This window comes from Centruroides sculpturatus, unplaced genomic scaffold, assembly GCF_000671375.1.
Source record: "Centruroides sculpturatus isolate CEXI.00-Female unplaced genomic scaffold, Cexi_2.0 scaffold913, whole genome shotgun sequence".
NCBI lineage: Eukaryota > Metazoa > Arthropoda > Arachnida > Scorpiones > Buthidae > Centruroides > Centruroides sculpturatus.
This window is the reverse complement of record NW_019385227.1, coordinates 326,001-344,027: the sequence shown is the minus strand read 5'-3', so window position 1 is coordinate 344,027 and position 18,027 is coordinate 326,001. Positions and strand designations below refer to the sequence as shown.

The window sequence follows — 18,027 nt, the reverse complement described above, 5'->3', positions numbered from 1 at the left end:
AACCTCAACACCCCTTCTTCAAAACTAAGGGAATTTTTCCTGTAATATATAGTAATTTAGAAGGGCCCCAAGCTGTAGGTTATTTAATTTATCTGTAAATCAGACCTAGTTTTTCTTATACTTATAAGTTAGTAGAAAACACTACCTTAGAGAAATCGATCGCGATCTACCGATTGGGATTAACGCCCGTTAAATAAACACGGGTAATGAATTCAAGAGAGAAACTTACCTGAAGCTATGGCAAGGAGGAGTGAAAGCAAAGCAAAACTAGTGAAAGTCATCTCTGTGGGATAAATGCGATGGTCACGACGTTCTTTTAAACGATCTCTTCCAGGAAACGGCTGGCCACGTGACAATTGCACGTTGTCGACCCTCTCGTGCGTATCTGGAACGCGAAATTTACTTCAGAAATTGAGAAATATCCCGAAGTATACTTTAAATTTCGTTCCAAAATAGAAATTAGGAAGGAAGAAGGAAACGGAAAGTGATGTCACGTAACGCGCTCTGGGGAAATGTATCAATAATTTAATTAGGAAATTAAGTCGGACCTCCCAACAGCGGAACTTTTAATAAATTAACCTTCAAATCGCGGCCAGTTTTTACCTTCTCGTCGGTGTCTGTGGTTGGGAGGTTTGGCTGTATTTTACGACTTAAGACAATATTTGTGCTGTCAAATGCAGCCATTAATATGAATTTTTTTTTTTACTTTTTTTTTGTTTATTTTGAAAGGGAGATAAACAGGAAATTCTAGTAAATGCTAATTGTTTTTCGTACGATAACGAGAGGAAAATTTATCGTATTAATTAAAATGTCAATTCGAGCAATAGTAGATATATGATTAATGAATGTTTTGTGTTTGTTAAAATTATTCAGATAGTTTATTTAGTAGGTAATAAATTCTATAATGTTGTTCGTTGATAGTATTGCTATNCCAGAATGCACTAATACTATAATATCATGGATTAATAATAAAAAATATAGAAAAATAAAAGATAGCACAAAAATTACCTTTGGTTTTCAATGTCACTTTTTGTTAATTTCAGAGTAAACCATTTTGGATTATGGTTCGAGCTATTAAAGAATTTGTCGAGAAAGAAGGGAAAGGTAAGAGATTTGATAAAAATAGTTATAACAATATTTAATCTGTGAAATTAAAATAATTAATTAATTTATAATACAGGTTTACTACCCCTCCAGGGAACGATTCCCGATATGACGGCCGATTCTAAACGTTACATTGAGTTGCAAAATGTGTAAGACAAAATACAAATTTATAAATATGAATGTTTTTATTCCTGTTTTACTTATCTCTATGACATTTATATGTCATTAGTTATAAAAGCCAAGCTAATTGCGATGTAAAGTGTGTAGCGGAGAAAGTACAAGAACTGTTGAATTCGCTTGGGAAGGTAAAAATAAATGTATATAATTTATAAATAATTATGCTATTAAATTGTTTCAAATATTTTTATTATAGCCTCAAGATCTAATTTCTGAATCAGATATACGATTGTTGTGTAAGTATAGTTTTGCATTCGTACGGGATCTTCCAAAATGAATGCTACCATTTTAAATTACCATAATTATGTTAATTGTTATCTGAAGTATGCAACACATCCCAATCGATAGAGTAATTGTCTGAGTTTTGTCTCTCATCTGCATTCAAATTTCCTTTTATCTGAATTACTCATCACCATGCAACACAAGTAACATGCAAAAACTGTAGAATTGTGGTTGAATGGGAGAAGTGCTGGCAGAATAGAAAGAACTTCAGTGCAGTGTGGCACAAGGTGCACACATTTAGAAATTATAATGGACAAATATGAAACTTTGACGGTTTTCCAATGTTTTGATGCATGTTACAACAGTCTCTGATAATAATTAATGTAATTACAATAATTTAAAATGGTAGCATTGTTTTCAGAAGGCTCTGTATATATTTATTTAAAGTATATATTATTATATTAACTGATTATTATTCATTTTAAGGTAAAAACTGTACATATTTGAGAGTAGTTCGTGGACATCCCTTAACTGAAGAATATAATGCGAAAACAGCTAAAGTTCACGAAATCAGTAAGGAAATTTTTCTTTAAAATAATTTTAAAGAAAATAGAATCTGAAATTGCCAAATTATTCAAAAAATTATTTTTAAATTGCAGCGCAACATTTAGATAATCCAGATAGTGAAATGGTATTTTATGTTTTACTTAGAGCAGTTGATAGATTTTATGGTGAATACAATCGTTATCCTGGTTACTTCACAGATCAAGTAGAACCTGATATTGTAAAATTAAAAGTAAGATTTATTAATTAATATATATACAATGTACGGACACTCTCAAATAACTGATATATCTACTTAACAGACATTTTAACAATCCCCAGACACTTGAAATAGAACATCTATTTTATTTACTGCTAAATAGCAGACAGACTTCTTAGTCTCAATGATATCTGTTGTTTGGAGGTTATACTGTATATTTATGTACACCAGTTGCGTGCCATCATTGGAAGCAGTGGATGCGTTGCTTCCCTTGTATTTTCTAAAAAAGAAATACATATTAATTTTAATTATATGAAAATAATCACACAATATTTTATCATAACTGCATTATGTATCTTATTACAAATTTCTATACTACATGTGAAAAAAAAGATAAGATTGCTATTGTATATTCGAATATTAGTGGCAGAGTGGAAGCGCTGTATTGTCAGCATCCAAAAAGCCAGATTTGCGCATGCACTTTACAGAGCACCAACCTCACCTGGTTTAGCTGGTGGAAGCCTAGGACCGTGGGTGGATGCTACACGTATACCGCATCCAATTTTATCCAGGACCGGTTCTGGGCTGTTAGCCGCCTGCTTGCTAGATATTTGGCCGCCCTCGCCCGATTACGTGAATCACGAGTAGATTTATAACTTAACCCAACCGATAAGAATTTACTGGTATGTTTTTATGATAGTTCTGTATAATTGACAGGAGTTTAAAAAAATCCATTAAAATATTTGATATTTTTATTCCACTCTCCAATTTTATATTACTCAGGGATTTCAATGTTAAACCAGTGATATTACGATTTCATATATCCCATCTCTAAGGGGATGTAGAAAAAAACGTGTACAATTCTTGTATAATGTTAAAAAATTAACTGTTACTTTGACAGCGTCATTTACAACTAAATTTAATGAATGAGAGAGATGCATGAGGTACAGAAAAAGTTCTAGAATTTATTTTCCTTACATTTACAATTTATATATCTGTTTGTCATAAAAATTTGTCTTTCCACTTTTTTCCCAAGACTACAAATATTCGAGTACAAAGTAACTGGTTTCGACTTATTTCTACTTAAGAAGTAGTTAAATAATTAAGCGATTAGGNTGTATGTGACCCACAAAGTGCAAGTGCACAAGCCAAACTCGAACCCGCCGATCAAGGGTTCAGCTGAATCTTATAAAAATAAACTTGGAATTCTCATCTTGTGGACACCAGGACTAAAAGATCCCATTATTGCCCACAGAAATTTCTCCAGCAATGGTTTAAATGTGATTTTTTTTTTTTTTTTGCAATTCTTGCTGGATTTGTGGGGTAGAAATTAATTTTTGCTTTTAAATTTACTATTATTTAATAGAAAAGGGCCTCATATAGCTTAGACCTGTAACGATTTAACTCTGGTCCCAGTAATTATACCAGTCCACTATTATCGAAAGCAATTACTTGCAATGTGGCATCTGTGAACCCAAAAATTGTGATTTTGCTCTAAAAACATTGTCATTTTAATCATATTTTTCATAAAAATATGATATCAGGATACAAAAATACAGACTCAAAATGTATTTTTTTTAAAAGGAAATTCATGGATAATTTCAAAATTGAATGAATTTCAAGTGCTATAATGGACAAGAAATCCAAGTGAGTAACCAAACAAGTTACATTTTCAATATAAATTTAAATTTATTATAAATAGAAAAAGAATATAAATTTATTTTTATTCCAGAAGGCAGCATTTTAACCCTTTCGGGCATACAGCGCGGGTCAAAATGGCGTGACATCTCTCTGAATCGTCAAAGCACGCGCCACCATGAGTCGCACAGTCGGTAACGTCAGTGGGAACTGTAAGATAGTGCAAAAAGTGTCGAGTTAAATCAATTTTCCATCAGGTAAATTTACTGTATAATTATAAAAACAGAGATTAACGAAATATTCACTTTGGGCGCAACAGACTCCTCCGACTTTCTCATGTTTGGGCATAAATTCTTCCCATTTTCTTCTCTCACTTCGGGGCACGAATCTCGAGTGGCACAGATACCTCCGTATCTGTTGCAGTTTTCGTCGGGTTCCAAAATTCCTCCTGGAATAAAAATAATAATAAAATTAGGAGTAGGAAATACAATGGCTTTGTTAACTGATTTTTGGCTTCCTTTTATTGCTAATTTAATCAAATTTTTGATAACTTAGAGATTAGAATTGACATCTCCTAACAAAATGATGTCTTGATGCCGAATTTTCCTTACTCTTCCATGTCAGGATCCTTTATCCTGAACATAAACAAGAAGACATCTTTAAGGGCACTTGTAAAAAACCTTTGAACTCTAAAGCTAATTAGAGTCTAAGTTGATGAGAAGAGAAAGGTTATAATCAGTAACCTCAACACCCCTTCTTCAAAACTAAGGGAATTTTTCCTGTAATATATAGTAATTTAGAAGGGCCCCAAGCTGTAGGTTATTTAATTTATCTGTAAATCAGACCTAGTTTTTCTTATACTTATAAGTTAGTAGAAAACACTACCTTAGAGAAATCGATCGCGATCTACCGATTGGGATTAACGCCCGTTAAATAAACACGGGTAATGAATTCAAGAGAGAAACTTACCTGAAGCTATGGCAAGGAGGAGTGAAAGCAAAGCAAAACTAGTGAAAGTCATCTCTGTGGGATAAATGCGATGGTCACGACGTTCTTTTAAACGATCTCTTCCAGGAAACGGCTGGCCACGTGACAATTGCACGTTGTCGACCCTCTCGTGCGTATCTGGAACGCGAAATTTACTTCAGAAATTGAGAAATATCCCGAAGTATACTTTAAATTTCGTTCCAAAATAGAAATTAGGAAGGAAGAAGGAAACGGAAAGTGATGTCACGTAACGCGCTCTGGGGAAATGTATCAATAATTTAATTAGGAAATTAAGTCGGACCTCCCAACAGCGGAACTTTTAATAAATTAACCTTCAAATCGCGGCCAGTTTTTACCTTCTCGTCGGTGTCTGTGGTTGGGAGGTTTGGCTGTATTTTACGACTTAAGACAATATTTGTGCTGTCAAATGCAGCCATTAATATGAATTTTTTTTTTTACTTTTTTTTTGTTTATTTTGAAAGGGAGATAAACATGAAATTCTAGTAAATGCTAATTGTTTTTCGTACGATAACGAGAGGAAAATTTATCGTATTAATTAAAATGTCAATTCGAGCAATAGTAGATATATGATTAATGAATGTTTTGTGTTTGTTAAAATTATTCAGATAGTTTATTTAGTAGGTAATAAATTCTATAATGTTGTTCGTTGATAGTATTGCTATTGTAGCAAATCTTCTCTTTATCATCATCCATTATGTACCCTGTACTCTCTTTCCTCATCCTTTGTTTCATCTCTTCCTCGTTGCCTTCCTCTCCTCTCCTTTTTTCTCCTTTCCATATCTTCTTCTCCTCCTCTCTCCTTTCCCTTCGCCTCTCCATCTCCTCCTCTTCATTTCCTCTTCTTTTTCTTCCCCTTCTCTTCTTCTCTCCTTCCTCTTCATTTTCTCTTCAGCCTCTTCCTCTTCTCCTCCTTTTCCTCTTCATTTCCTCTTACTCCTTTTCTTCCTCTTCTCTTCTTTTTCTCTCTTTTCCCTCCTCTTCTCTCATTTTTCTCTTCGTGTTTTTTTTTCTTCTTTCCCCTCTTCCTATTCTTCTTTTGTTCTCCATTTTCTCTTATTCCACTCCTCCTTCACCTCCTCCTCATCATAATCATCGTAATTATTATCATCATCACCTATCATCTATCAGATCCATACTTTGCCACCGTAATCCCGTTTTTTTTTATGACATAAACATTTCGTAATAAATTTAAAAATGAGGGTCTACTCCACACCCAAATAAAAATTTAAATATATATTTATAATTACATTTTCATCACGTATAACATGTTATACTTTATAATGTACGAGTAAATATATTTAAATAAAACCACGAGTACGCGTAATTTGATATTACCTTGACATATCAATTACCTACCCAAATACCCTCGAGCCATTATTCTAAGAATTCCGAGAACGATTCTAAGGACATTATAAAGTCCTTAAAATCCCTATCGACATCCTTGGGCAGAAAAAAGGATCTAGTTAAAGAAATTTAAGATTTCTGCACAAGGAAGTTGCCCTTTTTTTGTGAATTTTGAGGATTAATAATTGTAAAAATGAAACTTTACCAAAGAATTTTCCTGGTAAATTATCAGTAAACACTTCTCAGAAAAGTGTACTTCGTGCAAAACCTCGATATACTGTCATATTGTACGCTAGTCACGTATTGTTAATCTTAAATGACGAATAGAGTTGGTGCAATAAAGCAACGCGACACTACAGAGATGTGCCAAGGAGGGATGCCCAGTGGCCCCTTATCCTACGGGCCCCAAACCAATCTTTTATAAAGAAAAAAAAGAAAAGAAAAATGCCCGAAGTCAATACTGTACTACGTGGTGCCCCCCTAATTCAAATTTTCCTGGTCTCACGAAACTATAACCTACCCGGGAGGACTTTCAAAATGTGTTGGCACGTGAAGAAGACCCGGAAAACTCCACGTGGCCATCTCGTTGGTCGGGCTCTAACCCACGACCTGTGTTAAGAGGTTTTATCCGCTCGGAAACTGACGAGTAAATGAGGAAAGACGAACGTAACATTAATGTTGTATAAGTGTCGTTTAAGTGTAATTACTCACCGGAATTTAGAAATTAGAATCTGACTGTTCCACTTTTTTTTCTGTTCGAACGTATTTTAACAGAAGAATTCTTGGTGCACTCTCACACCTTCCTCGTACCGAACACTGGCAGATAAAAGTTATATTTTCCTCGTAACAGTTGGTTTAACACTTGGTATTGTAACAATAAAAGTGTTTCAGTTCACTTGATAGCCTATTTACAATTTTAAATATGTAAATGGGACAAACCACATCACACACACACACTACGTGTGCGGCGTGTTAACGAGTGGGGTGTTAGCACTTACTTTCAAGGCATTTTCTTTTTTATATTAAAAGTGAAATTAAAAATAAATTTGAAAGCCGGTGCGGATTATACGCGATAAATTATGCAAATTACAAATAATTTGCGTAAATTTTAATACAAATTGATCAGGTTTCGCGTTTCACAAAACAAATCCTGAGTTTTCTGATAAGAAATATAATGTTTTTTTTGCCTTATTTTCCTTAAGATTCATGGATCGGTAGGGTCGGACCGGCGTAATAAGGCAAGGCAACACGCGGGGAGGAGTTTTTGTAGGAAACTGTTCCCTGTTTAGGTGTTGCCACTCGAAGAAAACCCCCGAAAAAGTCTACGTTGATCAGGCACGAAACCACGACCTGTTTTGGGTGGTTTATTTCTACCGGGATACCTCAACTCCATTACTTTAAATGTTTAAACGAACGGGTATCAAGTTGCGGGAGTAAAATTATTGGAATGTTGAATGGTTCTGTTAACAAACCGGGTTATTTTGACACTATACAGATGTGGTGACAACACACGTTGTTCTAGTTTTGAGTCTACCTCGTTATTTTTTATGACGAAACCGAAATCGTCATTATAAATTGCAGTAACACACGATATTTCGTCAAGTGTTTTAATTATTTCGCTCTCATTTTGTTTGAGTTTATTTGCATACGACAATGCGAATTGACGATGCCTCCCGCTATGGCTTTCTATGGGAAACTGGCCCCCTATTTAAGTGACTTTCCCGGAAGGGGTGGCTACATTTTGAACACGGGTCGTTTTCACGAGAGTTTCCAATATTTGTGAAATGCACGGCTACATTCGTTATTTGCAGTTACCGTAAAGAAAAAGGAACGTTATGGGGTGGCGGCCCGATATATCTAGAAGACGACATCCCGAAAATTCCCGTGTTTTTCGACCCATCCGGATTCGAACCCGGGTACTCCAGCGCGGTAGGCTGACACCTTAGCGGCTCGGCCATCCGGCCTTTCCGTTACTCGTTATCGAGTATTAAACGGATTAAATTTTATTCGTCCGTTTAAAGTTTTGCTCCTTTACTAAATAGAATTATTCTATCGATAAATTACGATAAAATTTAATATTAAAATGGCGAAATTTTTCACCGTAATATCTGACAAATTGTAAAATTTTCTACTGGCAACACTGACGACGATAAATTTTACTGCCGCTAGGCTTCGCAAGTCAAGAAGCAGGTGAGATTCAAAATAGCGTAATGTAATGCTGTTATACGCGTGTTTATCGTAAATGCAGTTTTATTTAATATTAATAAGGTACTTTATATGTAAATTTAATAAGTGACAGAGATGAATTGGTGGTAGAATTTTACTTATGGAGATTCCTATGATGGCACTTCCGGAAACTAGACGACGACACGTGTCTTTGAATAGTTAACATAGATGTCGCTATGGTTTGCACCTATTACGTCACAGTTTGGGATACAACATGTGGATGCAGTTTGCGAGAAGTGTAAAAGGTCGACACAAGTTAATTTTATCATAAATGCAAGTTGAACACTTTGCCATTCGAAGGCACGTTTAAAGGAAAGTTTGACAAGGTTTTTTGTGGGACCATTTTGTCCTTTGGTATCTAATCTGTGTAGACTATGTTGAATATGATGTGTTTGGTGGTGGGTGCGAGTTGCCAAATGGCTGTGGAGTTAGCGAACTTCATAAGGCACGCAATGATGGTTTCCTTGTTTAATTCGGTTGCAATGAAAAACGATGGTACGGAAAAGGTGGTCGGAATCGACGAGATAGTCGTTGGCGAAAGGAAAAGCAAGAAAGGGCGGTGGAGTTTGCCACAAAGATGTTTCACGTGTAAAGTGGACGATGGGTCTGAACTGGGTTATTGGCGAGTTTGTAGATGTGGGAAGTGTAGTCTACATGGACAAATAAAGACTACAATCAATTCAATGATTTAGAATGGGTGGAAATGTTGCATGGCATGCAAAACGTGACAAAAGTTTTGGGAACCAGTAACGGACATTTCTAAGCAAAAAATTGAAAGAATTTGACAGTGCATTTTATGGAAGATTTGTGTGATTCGTATTTATACACTTTTATGTATAAGAAGCTTCTGCAATGGGGAAAATTAAAACTAGGAATTTGTTTTGATATTGTATACTGGCACAATGAAGTGACCTCTTAACCAACACTTGGCAAGTTTTCCATCTTTATTTAGTTAGTACACCGTGCTATACATTTGCGTTTCGGGTGTTCACCCCTCCTCAGCCAACTAAACAAGCATAAAACAACACAAAAAACCTTAATTAGCTATGGCTGAGCATAAACCAAACCTATCATAAAATCAATAAAAAAAATTTTTTTTTTTTTAAATTATTAAAACATACCTCACTCCAAATTTTAGACACCTGACCAATGCATGGCTTATCTGTAGGCAACCATAAATAGTCCAGTCCAAACTCAAAACAAAAAATTTGTTTTGAGTTATTCATCTGGCATATGTGTAAAGTGTATCCGGGAGCGGGTTGAATTCCAGTCTGGAAAGAGCCAGAAACTGTACTTTCTGCCCTGAAAACAACCCCTGAGAAATCTGAAAATTGTAATATGAAGCTTGTCGAAGAGAGCATTAAGAGAATGGAAAAAAATTCCTAAGAAGAAAGTTCGGGTTGTGAAAGAATTGGCCGAACTCTATTTGTCCAATCCTTTATGAAAGAAAATAAATTAAAACAAATTTTACCCACCATTGACATATTTCTATTTGAATGCCAGTGAAGTCAGTAACGATGCTGGTTTCCTTAAGGGCTCCATAAGTAAAATTCTACCAAAGTTACTGTTTTCATATGTAAACAAATGACTACAGACAGCTTCTACCATTAATTCCCACAAATGAACTGTTTATCTAGATCATATTAATGATGATTTATGCCTTTATTAGGTACAGACAACCACAAAAGTCTACATATAATATGCCAAAATGCAATGTCAAAGAAACGACAAGTTACCAAAATGTGGGTGAGGAGGGAAAGAAATACGGTCTTCCAAAAAGGTGGCTACCATTTTAAATTATTGTAATTGTGTTGATTATTATCCCAAGACAGTTGTAACATATATTAAACCACCGGAAAACTGTCTGAGTTTCAAATTCGCATTTCATTATAATTTCTCGATGCGTGCATCTTGTTTCTGGCGGCACAAATTCGACCGATACTCAGATTCTTCCTATGCTCGCTATGGTACATCTGTCATCGCTCCTTTCATGGCAGTTGCAATTCTATGGCAAATATTCTATATAGGAGCTGTAGAATAATCTGTATTCTACAACCCCTGCAGATTACATGTGTATCTGCAGGAATTGTAGAATGATGATCGATTCTGGCTTTGCAAACTGCAGAACACAAAATGCTTTCTCTGTTGTAGATTTGCCATTTTTGTTTACAGCATATGGCACTTTCTGGAGGTAGTAGACGAGAAGATAAGACTCAGATGGTTATTCTATCAATTTGTGTAGGTCGTACGTGAACTATGCTTCTTGGATAATAATTAATATAATTATGAGTAATTAAACTTGCAGCATTCATTTTGGAAGACCTGCAAATTCATTAAGAAAGATTGGATAGATTTTAGTACCCAGACAAGTCGGTTACAACTGGTAGAAATTTCTGCTGTAAAGAATTGTAACGTTGTCTCTGAAAGTTAAAACTGCCAGGTTTTCTGAAAAAAATGTTTTTTCTGAGCAACATTAAACAACAAAGTTTAGCACCGTTTTCTACGCTTGCCGTCCATCTTTTTCCATTACGTGCATTGGAGACATTACCGGTTGTAACTGCCGTGTCCGGATACCTAAAGTCTGTCCAAAATATTACCAAACAGTTAAATAATACAACGGCAAAATGTTTATTTTGGCTTAATGTTATGTCGCAAGTCTTACTGCATGTCATGAAGGAAACAAAAAACAATTTTGAATAATATGTTTAATGTATGTTAGTATTTTGTAACAGCTTGCAGTCTTTTAGACATTGAAGAAATAAGATTTTCAGTAATTTCTGGTGTAATTTTGTTAGAGCACAGCTCCTCAAACTATCGAGATCTATAGAGCTAGGATATCAGCATCCTTACATCTAGCAGGTGAAATAAAATAAGAGATAACTTCAGGTTATTCAATGCTATAAAAGACCCATTTTTACAATCGAAGCCACATGCATGATATTGTTATTCTGTCGAAAAGTTCAGTCGTTCCCAAGTTGTAAGCTGTCCACAGATAATTGCAGATTAGCTTGCAGTATATTTGTACGTTGTATTCGATCAATATTACCTTTAATGAAAACCTAATCTGGAAGCTGACATCAACTCCCAAACCATTACATGATTTCCTCCATGCTTTATTATAGGTACAAGATTACCTTTTTTTTCCTTCAAATTTTGCCATGACCACTGCAACTGAATATATTAAACTGGCTTTCATCAGTGAAATTCCAGAAGTTTAAACCTTTTTTAATATACTTTCTTGCAGTCTCTTAAGTTGATTTGTAGAAAATATATGGGGTAAGTGGTTTCTCCTTGGCAATATCAAGATAGCCAGAAAATCTCATATGCTTTCAAGCAAATAAATACCTGTAGCTTGGTAAATTTGGACAATCTCGGGGTTCTTTTTTAATGTCTATTGCTCGGTATTCTTGCCTGACCAGTTGAAATTTAGAAAATGAATTTTCCGAAGATTCGTCGTTCCAAATTGCCGTCCGAATACTTGAGATTTTCCTTTGTTTTGAAGCTTTATAATCAAATTTTGAATATCTAGACTTATTTCACTCCTCGATGCCGTATTGTTTAAATTACCAATAAGATTTTAAAACAGGTATATGTTGAACTTAATAATGCAATTGATGCTTACATTTACAATTAAGTGCAGAATTTAGTGTACATAGTTTGCATAAACAATCATTCAATTTTATAATGTATGCATATTTCTTGAAATTTAATAATGATAATAATGAAATAATAATTATATTATGTACTTATTTAGAAGATTCATATTTATGCAAATCAACAAAGTGCCTAGTCTCGAGTTGTGTCGGTAGCAACACGAACATGTCAGGAGTGTCAGGTGGTACCAACCCATTCAGAACGAGTCAATACCGTATCGTGTGACATTCCCAACACATTTGTGTCATTACTCACGATTTGACACTAAGCACTCGTGTATATGTAGACATTTCTGACTGACAGTAGAAGTTACTTTTAGGCCACTTATTTATATACATATACATGAGTGGAGTAACTTCTATTCCTTTCACTATCCACATGATCAATTTTATTATGGAACATTACTTATTTGTGATATGATTAGTATGTATACAAACCACTTCCTTCACAGTGCATGTTTGACACAAAGTATATGAATAATATAGATGTTTTCTTATATTTTTATTTTATTTTAAAGGGAGCGTAAGCTGGGTTTACGTCATCATACGAACCACTACGAATGAACGAGACAAACTAAAACAAAATATTGTCAGCATCGTACTACGTTGACGCAAGCTAAGATAGGTCATGATTGGTTAAATGGCTTTCGAACATTAGTTGTGAGAAATTAACCAGTCCGATGAACCAAAGTTTGGAAAAAGTAGAGATGTTCTCGACTCCCAACAGATGTCGAATTCTTGTCAAAAGATGACAAACTGGCAGTTTGTATCCATTTTGTAGTGGTTCTTATGCGAACGTGAGCTTAGCTCTATAGATCTTGATAGTTTGAGGAGCTGTGCTCTAGGATATCAGACACAAGTATATGCTCTTCAGTAACCATTTTTGATTCAGTACTAACTAAACCTTACATGATATTAAGTGTCACATGACAAGGATTTTGAATTTTATAAATTTTATATAAAACAGCCCAAAGTCCTCACTTGCTTAGGTCCTCATGTAACTGAAAATCACTGTTATAGAATGCCTTCATATTGATTTTGTATGAATTCAAAATCCAATAAGTAATGTAATGATAAACCAGCAGCACTATTACTAAGCCGTAGACAAGATTCCAACTAATTCAAACTCCAGTTTCCACTGAATTTGAACAGATTTATTTTAACACACAAAACTACTGAAATTGAAAAAATCACGTGTTAAACATTCACTTGATTCTCTCTCTTCTCCGCATAAGCTGTCTTCGAAATTCCGTTCTTGTCCTCCTCCCGAAAATATTTTGAGACGTCATAATTGTGTGCGCGCAATGTCTATTGCTAGCGGTCTGTTGCTTTCTGAGATCTCGATTAGGAAAATAATCTAAAGTTATTTAACTTATCATATTTAAATTTTGTGCCAAAATAATTTAATTGTAATTAAAATGATGCCAATGATTTATTCATTCATTCATTATAAAATGATTTTTATGATTAAGAATTACTCAAAAATCTTTGGGTATTTTTTTTTTTTTTATATTTATAACACATTTCCTCAATTCTATGATGCGTCCCAAATTTGGAATCAAATTTTAGACCTTTCATCTGGCATTTTAAATGTTAAAAAGGAACGCTCAAACACGACTGGATTTTTATTGGGATATAACATGGCTAATTAATCGTTAAGAAACAAAAGAATTTGGAATAGAGGTAGGCAGTTAAATTAATTAAGCCGCCGTCTCCTCTTTAACTTTTGAATATTGCAGATATTTTCATCAGACAAATCTGTTTTTTTTTTTTACCTTAATCACTTATATTTGTTTTTTATTTAAATTTTTTCGGTTTTCCAGAATATTAGGTATTGACATTAAGGCTGTGTACACATTAGGCGTTTTGGTAAAGTGCGTTTTAAAGAATCAAGAGTTCTGCATAGGCATAGGCATACATACTCAAACGCGCACTTTTGGCCAAGCGCGCGTTGATAGATTTTTGTTAAAATGCACGTTTTACGGGTGTCAGCCGCACGTTTTGAGATATATGTGCTGCCATGTTGTTGTACATTCGATCGTGCGCTTTCGGGTAGAGTGGACGTATGTTGGCCGAATTGGAGAACGATCATTTCGATATTGATCTATTTAGTGATGAAATCTAAAAGAGACCAGCCATCGTCAAATGATTTTATAGATATTCTAAAAGAATTAAAAAATTTGGGTTCATATTATCTTAGTTTTGGATACAATGTCAGAAACATTCCATGCGTCAGTCTATCTCGTAATATTGGGTGCACCCAAAATTCTCTTTGCCTCTGCCATTGTCTTTTATAGTGACGATGAAGGAGGCACACACAAGCAATTACTTTCACGTCCATTTCCAAACTGAGTCAGTGCTCACGCTCCACTAAACGGTCATTGAACGCCAAGCTAATGCGCGTTTAACGCAACGCAAAACGCCTAATGGTTGAAAGAGTCTAAAAACATGTTATTCAAATATGAGATCTTATTTAAAAATACCTTTCCGTACTTTTTGGAAATGTATCTTACATAATGTTGCATGTGTTCCTAATCAATGTATAGTTTATTTAAAATTACCTTTTTTTCAGATTATTGTAAATATGGAAGAATGTTTCATCAATCATCACCAGTTCTCGGATGTAATTGCAAGAGTTCCTGTATTTTTTCAAGTTATCAGTATGAAAGACAGTTTCTACTTATGGATTGGAGACAACGGATGTTTCAAAAATTTGGCAGTGGCCATGAAATCGAAGTTTGCGAAATTTCCGCTTTCGACGTTAATTATGGGTAATCAGGCAGATTATGTATCTACGAGTTGGGCAAGCAAACTCTCTCAAAAGACTGGAAAACAAGTGTTTGTCAGTCACAATCTTTCCGTTTGCGATAATAATTTTATGAATGATTTATATTCGAGATTATGCGAAGAAATGAAAATTAATCCAGATAAATTTTAGTTTAATCAAATAAAGCAATTTATAAAAATGTTTATTAAATCCTTCATTGAAAAACTACTGCGTATTAATCATGTTATAAATAGTTTATTTAGGGCCCAACATGTCTTCTGGTCTGACCCATTTGTCAAACTGTTCGGCCGTTAAACCTGATGACAATGCAGATTCTTTCAGAGTTGTTCCTTCTCTGTGAGCCTTTTTGGCAATTTGAGCGGCTTTGTCATATCCTATGTGAGGATTGAGCGCAGTTACCAACATCAAAGATTCATTCAATGACTTTTCAATATTCTCTCTGAAAATGAATTTTATTACATTAATGTTTCTAAAGACTATAACAAAAAAGAAACTGATCGCAGACGTACCGGTTTGGTTGAATTCCTTTCACGCAGTTAACTGTAAAAGAAATCGAACTATCTGCAATTAGACGTATGGATCGCAAGACGTTTGCGACCATCATCGGCTTGAAAACGTTTAACTCAAAATGGCCGTTACTTCCGCCGACACTCAGTGCCACGTGATTTCCAATAACTTGTGCAGCCACCATTGTAATTGCTTCACACTGTGTAGGATTTACTTTACCTGTAATTATCCGACTTTAGTTTCTCATACTACATTAAAATTTCATTTTAACTTTTTAAATACCTGGCATTATGCTGCTACCCGGTTCATTTTCTGGCAAGGACAATTCCCCTAGACCGCAGCGTGGACCGGATGCCAAGAAACGAATGTCATTTGCTATTTTCATTAAACTACACGCAATCACATTTAATGCTCCTGAAAGCTCTACCATTGCATCGTGTGCAGCTAGTGCTTCGAATTTGTTAGGTGCCGTCACAAATGGTAATCCTGCAACCATTTAAAGTATGAATAATTTTGATAATTGCATCAAAGATTTGTCAAATGTAGATATTATACTGTATAACAAATCTTGCTGCATCCAGAAAAATAACACCAAATATAAATAAATGGATTACCTGTAATTTCTGATACTTTGGCAGCTACTTTCTCTGCAAAACCAATACGTGTATTGAGACCGGTTCCCACTGCCGTGCCTCCTGAAAAGTTTAACATGTTTACTATTTAGAAGTCCACTTAATAAATTAATTGTCACAAAAATATACCTGCTGCTAGAAAATAAACTCTGGGCATGCATGCTTTGACCCTTTCGATTCCAAACTCAATCTGAGTAGCATAGGCACTAAATTCTTGACCTAATGTTAATGGTACAGCATCCTGCAAAGAAATATATCATGAAAATAATTTATTTAAAAGGATACGTGCAGTCTGATCCATGCAGAACATTACATTTTAAGCATTACTATCGTAAATGTTGTTAACACTTATTTGCCCAATAGCCGACTATTTTAAATGCATCACATTGTTTAATAGAGAGGTTGCGGCCGAAGTTTTCATCGCAAAAACGTGTACGTCGGACGTTCAGCACCGCCTTCCTGTAAGTCTAGAAGTTTGACAATGGCGTTTGGAACGTTAGTGGAATCATGCTCGACGTTCCAAATGCCATTGTCAAACTTCTAGACTTACAGGAAGGCGGCGCTGAACGTCCGACGTACATGTTTTCGCGATGAAAACTTCGGCCGCAACCTCTCTAATATTAAAAACTAAATTTCTTCTATTAGTAGTAATAATAAGTACAGTAAAGTGTCAAGAATTTGATTGGGCCATTGAAAAACATTAATCCTTTCAATGGTAACTTTGTTATTGTCATTCTTTCATCTTTACATTGTTGATGTTCTAACATTAATTCTGAAATTATATTTAAACAAAAATACACTAATCGTAGTGATTCTGTAAATTATATTTTGAATCTTTGTAAGTATTTTTAATTCCTTATGAATTACTAACCTGAACTTAAAACACTTCAAATTCAAGTTTTACTTAAAATGCTGAGTTAATTAACTCAGCATTTGAAAATCCGGATGGGGTCGGATCTCAATTAGTCCAGATTTTTGATGCTTCGCTGCATTGGAAAAAGTAAAAGCTATTACTCTTGAATCATGATTCAAGTTCCTATTTAGATCCTGGGTGAATTAATCTGGATATATCTGACCATCCCATTGTGGGGTTCTGTATGCATTAAGACCATACAATAATCTTAATGCATACAGAATGGAAAGAGATAGATGTAAATATGTACATTCTGCTTATAATCATGGGTAATGTTCTAAATTAGGTCTCAAAACACACACATACTCAACATTAATGAAATTCTGATCATAAGAAGTAATAACTGAGATGATAATGGATAATGCCAAATTTACATAAAAATGTGCACTGTTTAGAATTTTTCGTAAAATTGAAGAGAAGGCATCAAACTGACATAAGCGTCCGCTATCTTTGGACAAATAGACCTTTCAAACTTCTCTTTTCATGCTAACTGCCGCAATATGCGAGTGTTAATTGCTTATTATCAGTTATTATCAATCAGCTCTTTAAATGTTAATCATTAAGTTTTTTAGACTTGTTTGTGAGAAAATAGAATAAGTGCTGACATTGTGCTAACTGTTGTTAAAGTTGTTATCAGGCAAACAATACTGGATGAATTAATAATTAACTTGAAGATTTATTAAATAGTTTTAACTACAGTTAAAACTATTTAATAAATTTTTACAACCCCCAATTAACCATCACATCGGTTAACCGACCATTCTAGTTGGCAAATTTCAAATGTCCGCTAGTGATGTGGCATTACAATATTTGGCTATGTCTTGGCTACTTTAATATTATTTTTGTTAAATTTTTGCATGTTTTAGCTGGCATCAACGGCTCGACCATTGAAGGGAGGGCAGTATTTAAACGCGACTTAATTTTCTAATTATGAGTGGTTGTTTGTTTCGTGAGCAATAAAACAATTTAAAAATAATTTTTAACGATACAATAGCGACGATTATTATTTTTTAAAAGAATTTGTTAGGCTAAACATCGATGAAAATTCAACG

General features: G+C 34.6%; 3 protein-coding genes across 3 annotated transcripts in view; 1 reads left to right on the top strand and 2 right to left on the bottom strand.

Annotated features, from left to right (window-relative positions):
• Positions 1 to 1,061: 1,061 nt before the first annotated feature.
• On the top strand, positions 1,062 to 4,013 carry LOC111636427 (NEDD8-activating enzyme E1 regulatory subunit-like). Its single transcript, XM_023381675.1, has 7 exons — positions 1,062 to 1,104; positions 1,181 to 1,253; positions 1,334 to 1,409; positions 1,478 to 1,517; positions 1,990 to 2,076; positions 2,163 to 2,299; positions 3,999 to 4,013. The coding sequence occupies exons 1-7, from the start codon at positions 1,062 to 1,064 to the stop codon at positions 4,011 to 4,013; spliced, it is 471 nt and encodes a 156-aa protein (XP_023237443.1).
• LOC111636426 lies at positions 3,490 to 6,302 on the bottom strand. Its single transcript, XM_023381674.1, has 4 exons — positions 6,269 to 6,302; positions 4,874 to 5,029; positions 4,210 to 4,352; positions 3,490 to 4,114 (listed from the first exon to the last, which is right to left on the bottom strand). The coding sequence occupies exons 1-4, from the start codon at positions 6,285 to 6,287 to the stop codon at positions 4,037 to 4,039; spliced, it is 396 nt and encodes a 131-aa protein (XP_023237442.1). The 5' UTR covers positions 6,288 to 6,302; the 3' UTR covers positions 3,490 to 4,036.
• Positions 6,303 to 15,057: 8,755 nt separating this feature from the next.
• Positions 15,058 to 18,027, bottom strand: part of LOC111636425 (fumarate hydratase, mitochondrial-like) — a 6,774-nt gene continuing 3,804 nt past the window's right edge. Inside the window, exons 5-9 of the mRNA XM_023381672.1 lie at positions 16,192 to 16,303; positions 16,045 to 16,125; positions 15,713 to 15,916; positions 15,433 to 15,649; positions 15,058 to 15,362 (exon numbers count right to left, since the gene is read on the bottom strand). Coding sequence (XP_023237440.1) covers positions 15,158 to 15,362; positions 15,433 to 15,649; positions 15,713 to 15,916; positions 16,045 to 16,125; positions 16,192 to 16,303 — 819 coding nt within the window. The 3' untranslated portion in view covers positions 15,058 to 15,157. The remainder of the gene's footprint in view (positions 15,363 to 15,432; positions 15,650 to 15,712; positions 15,917 to 16,044; positions 16,126 to 16,191; positions 16,304 to 18,027) is intronic.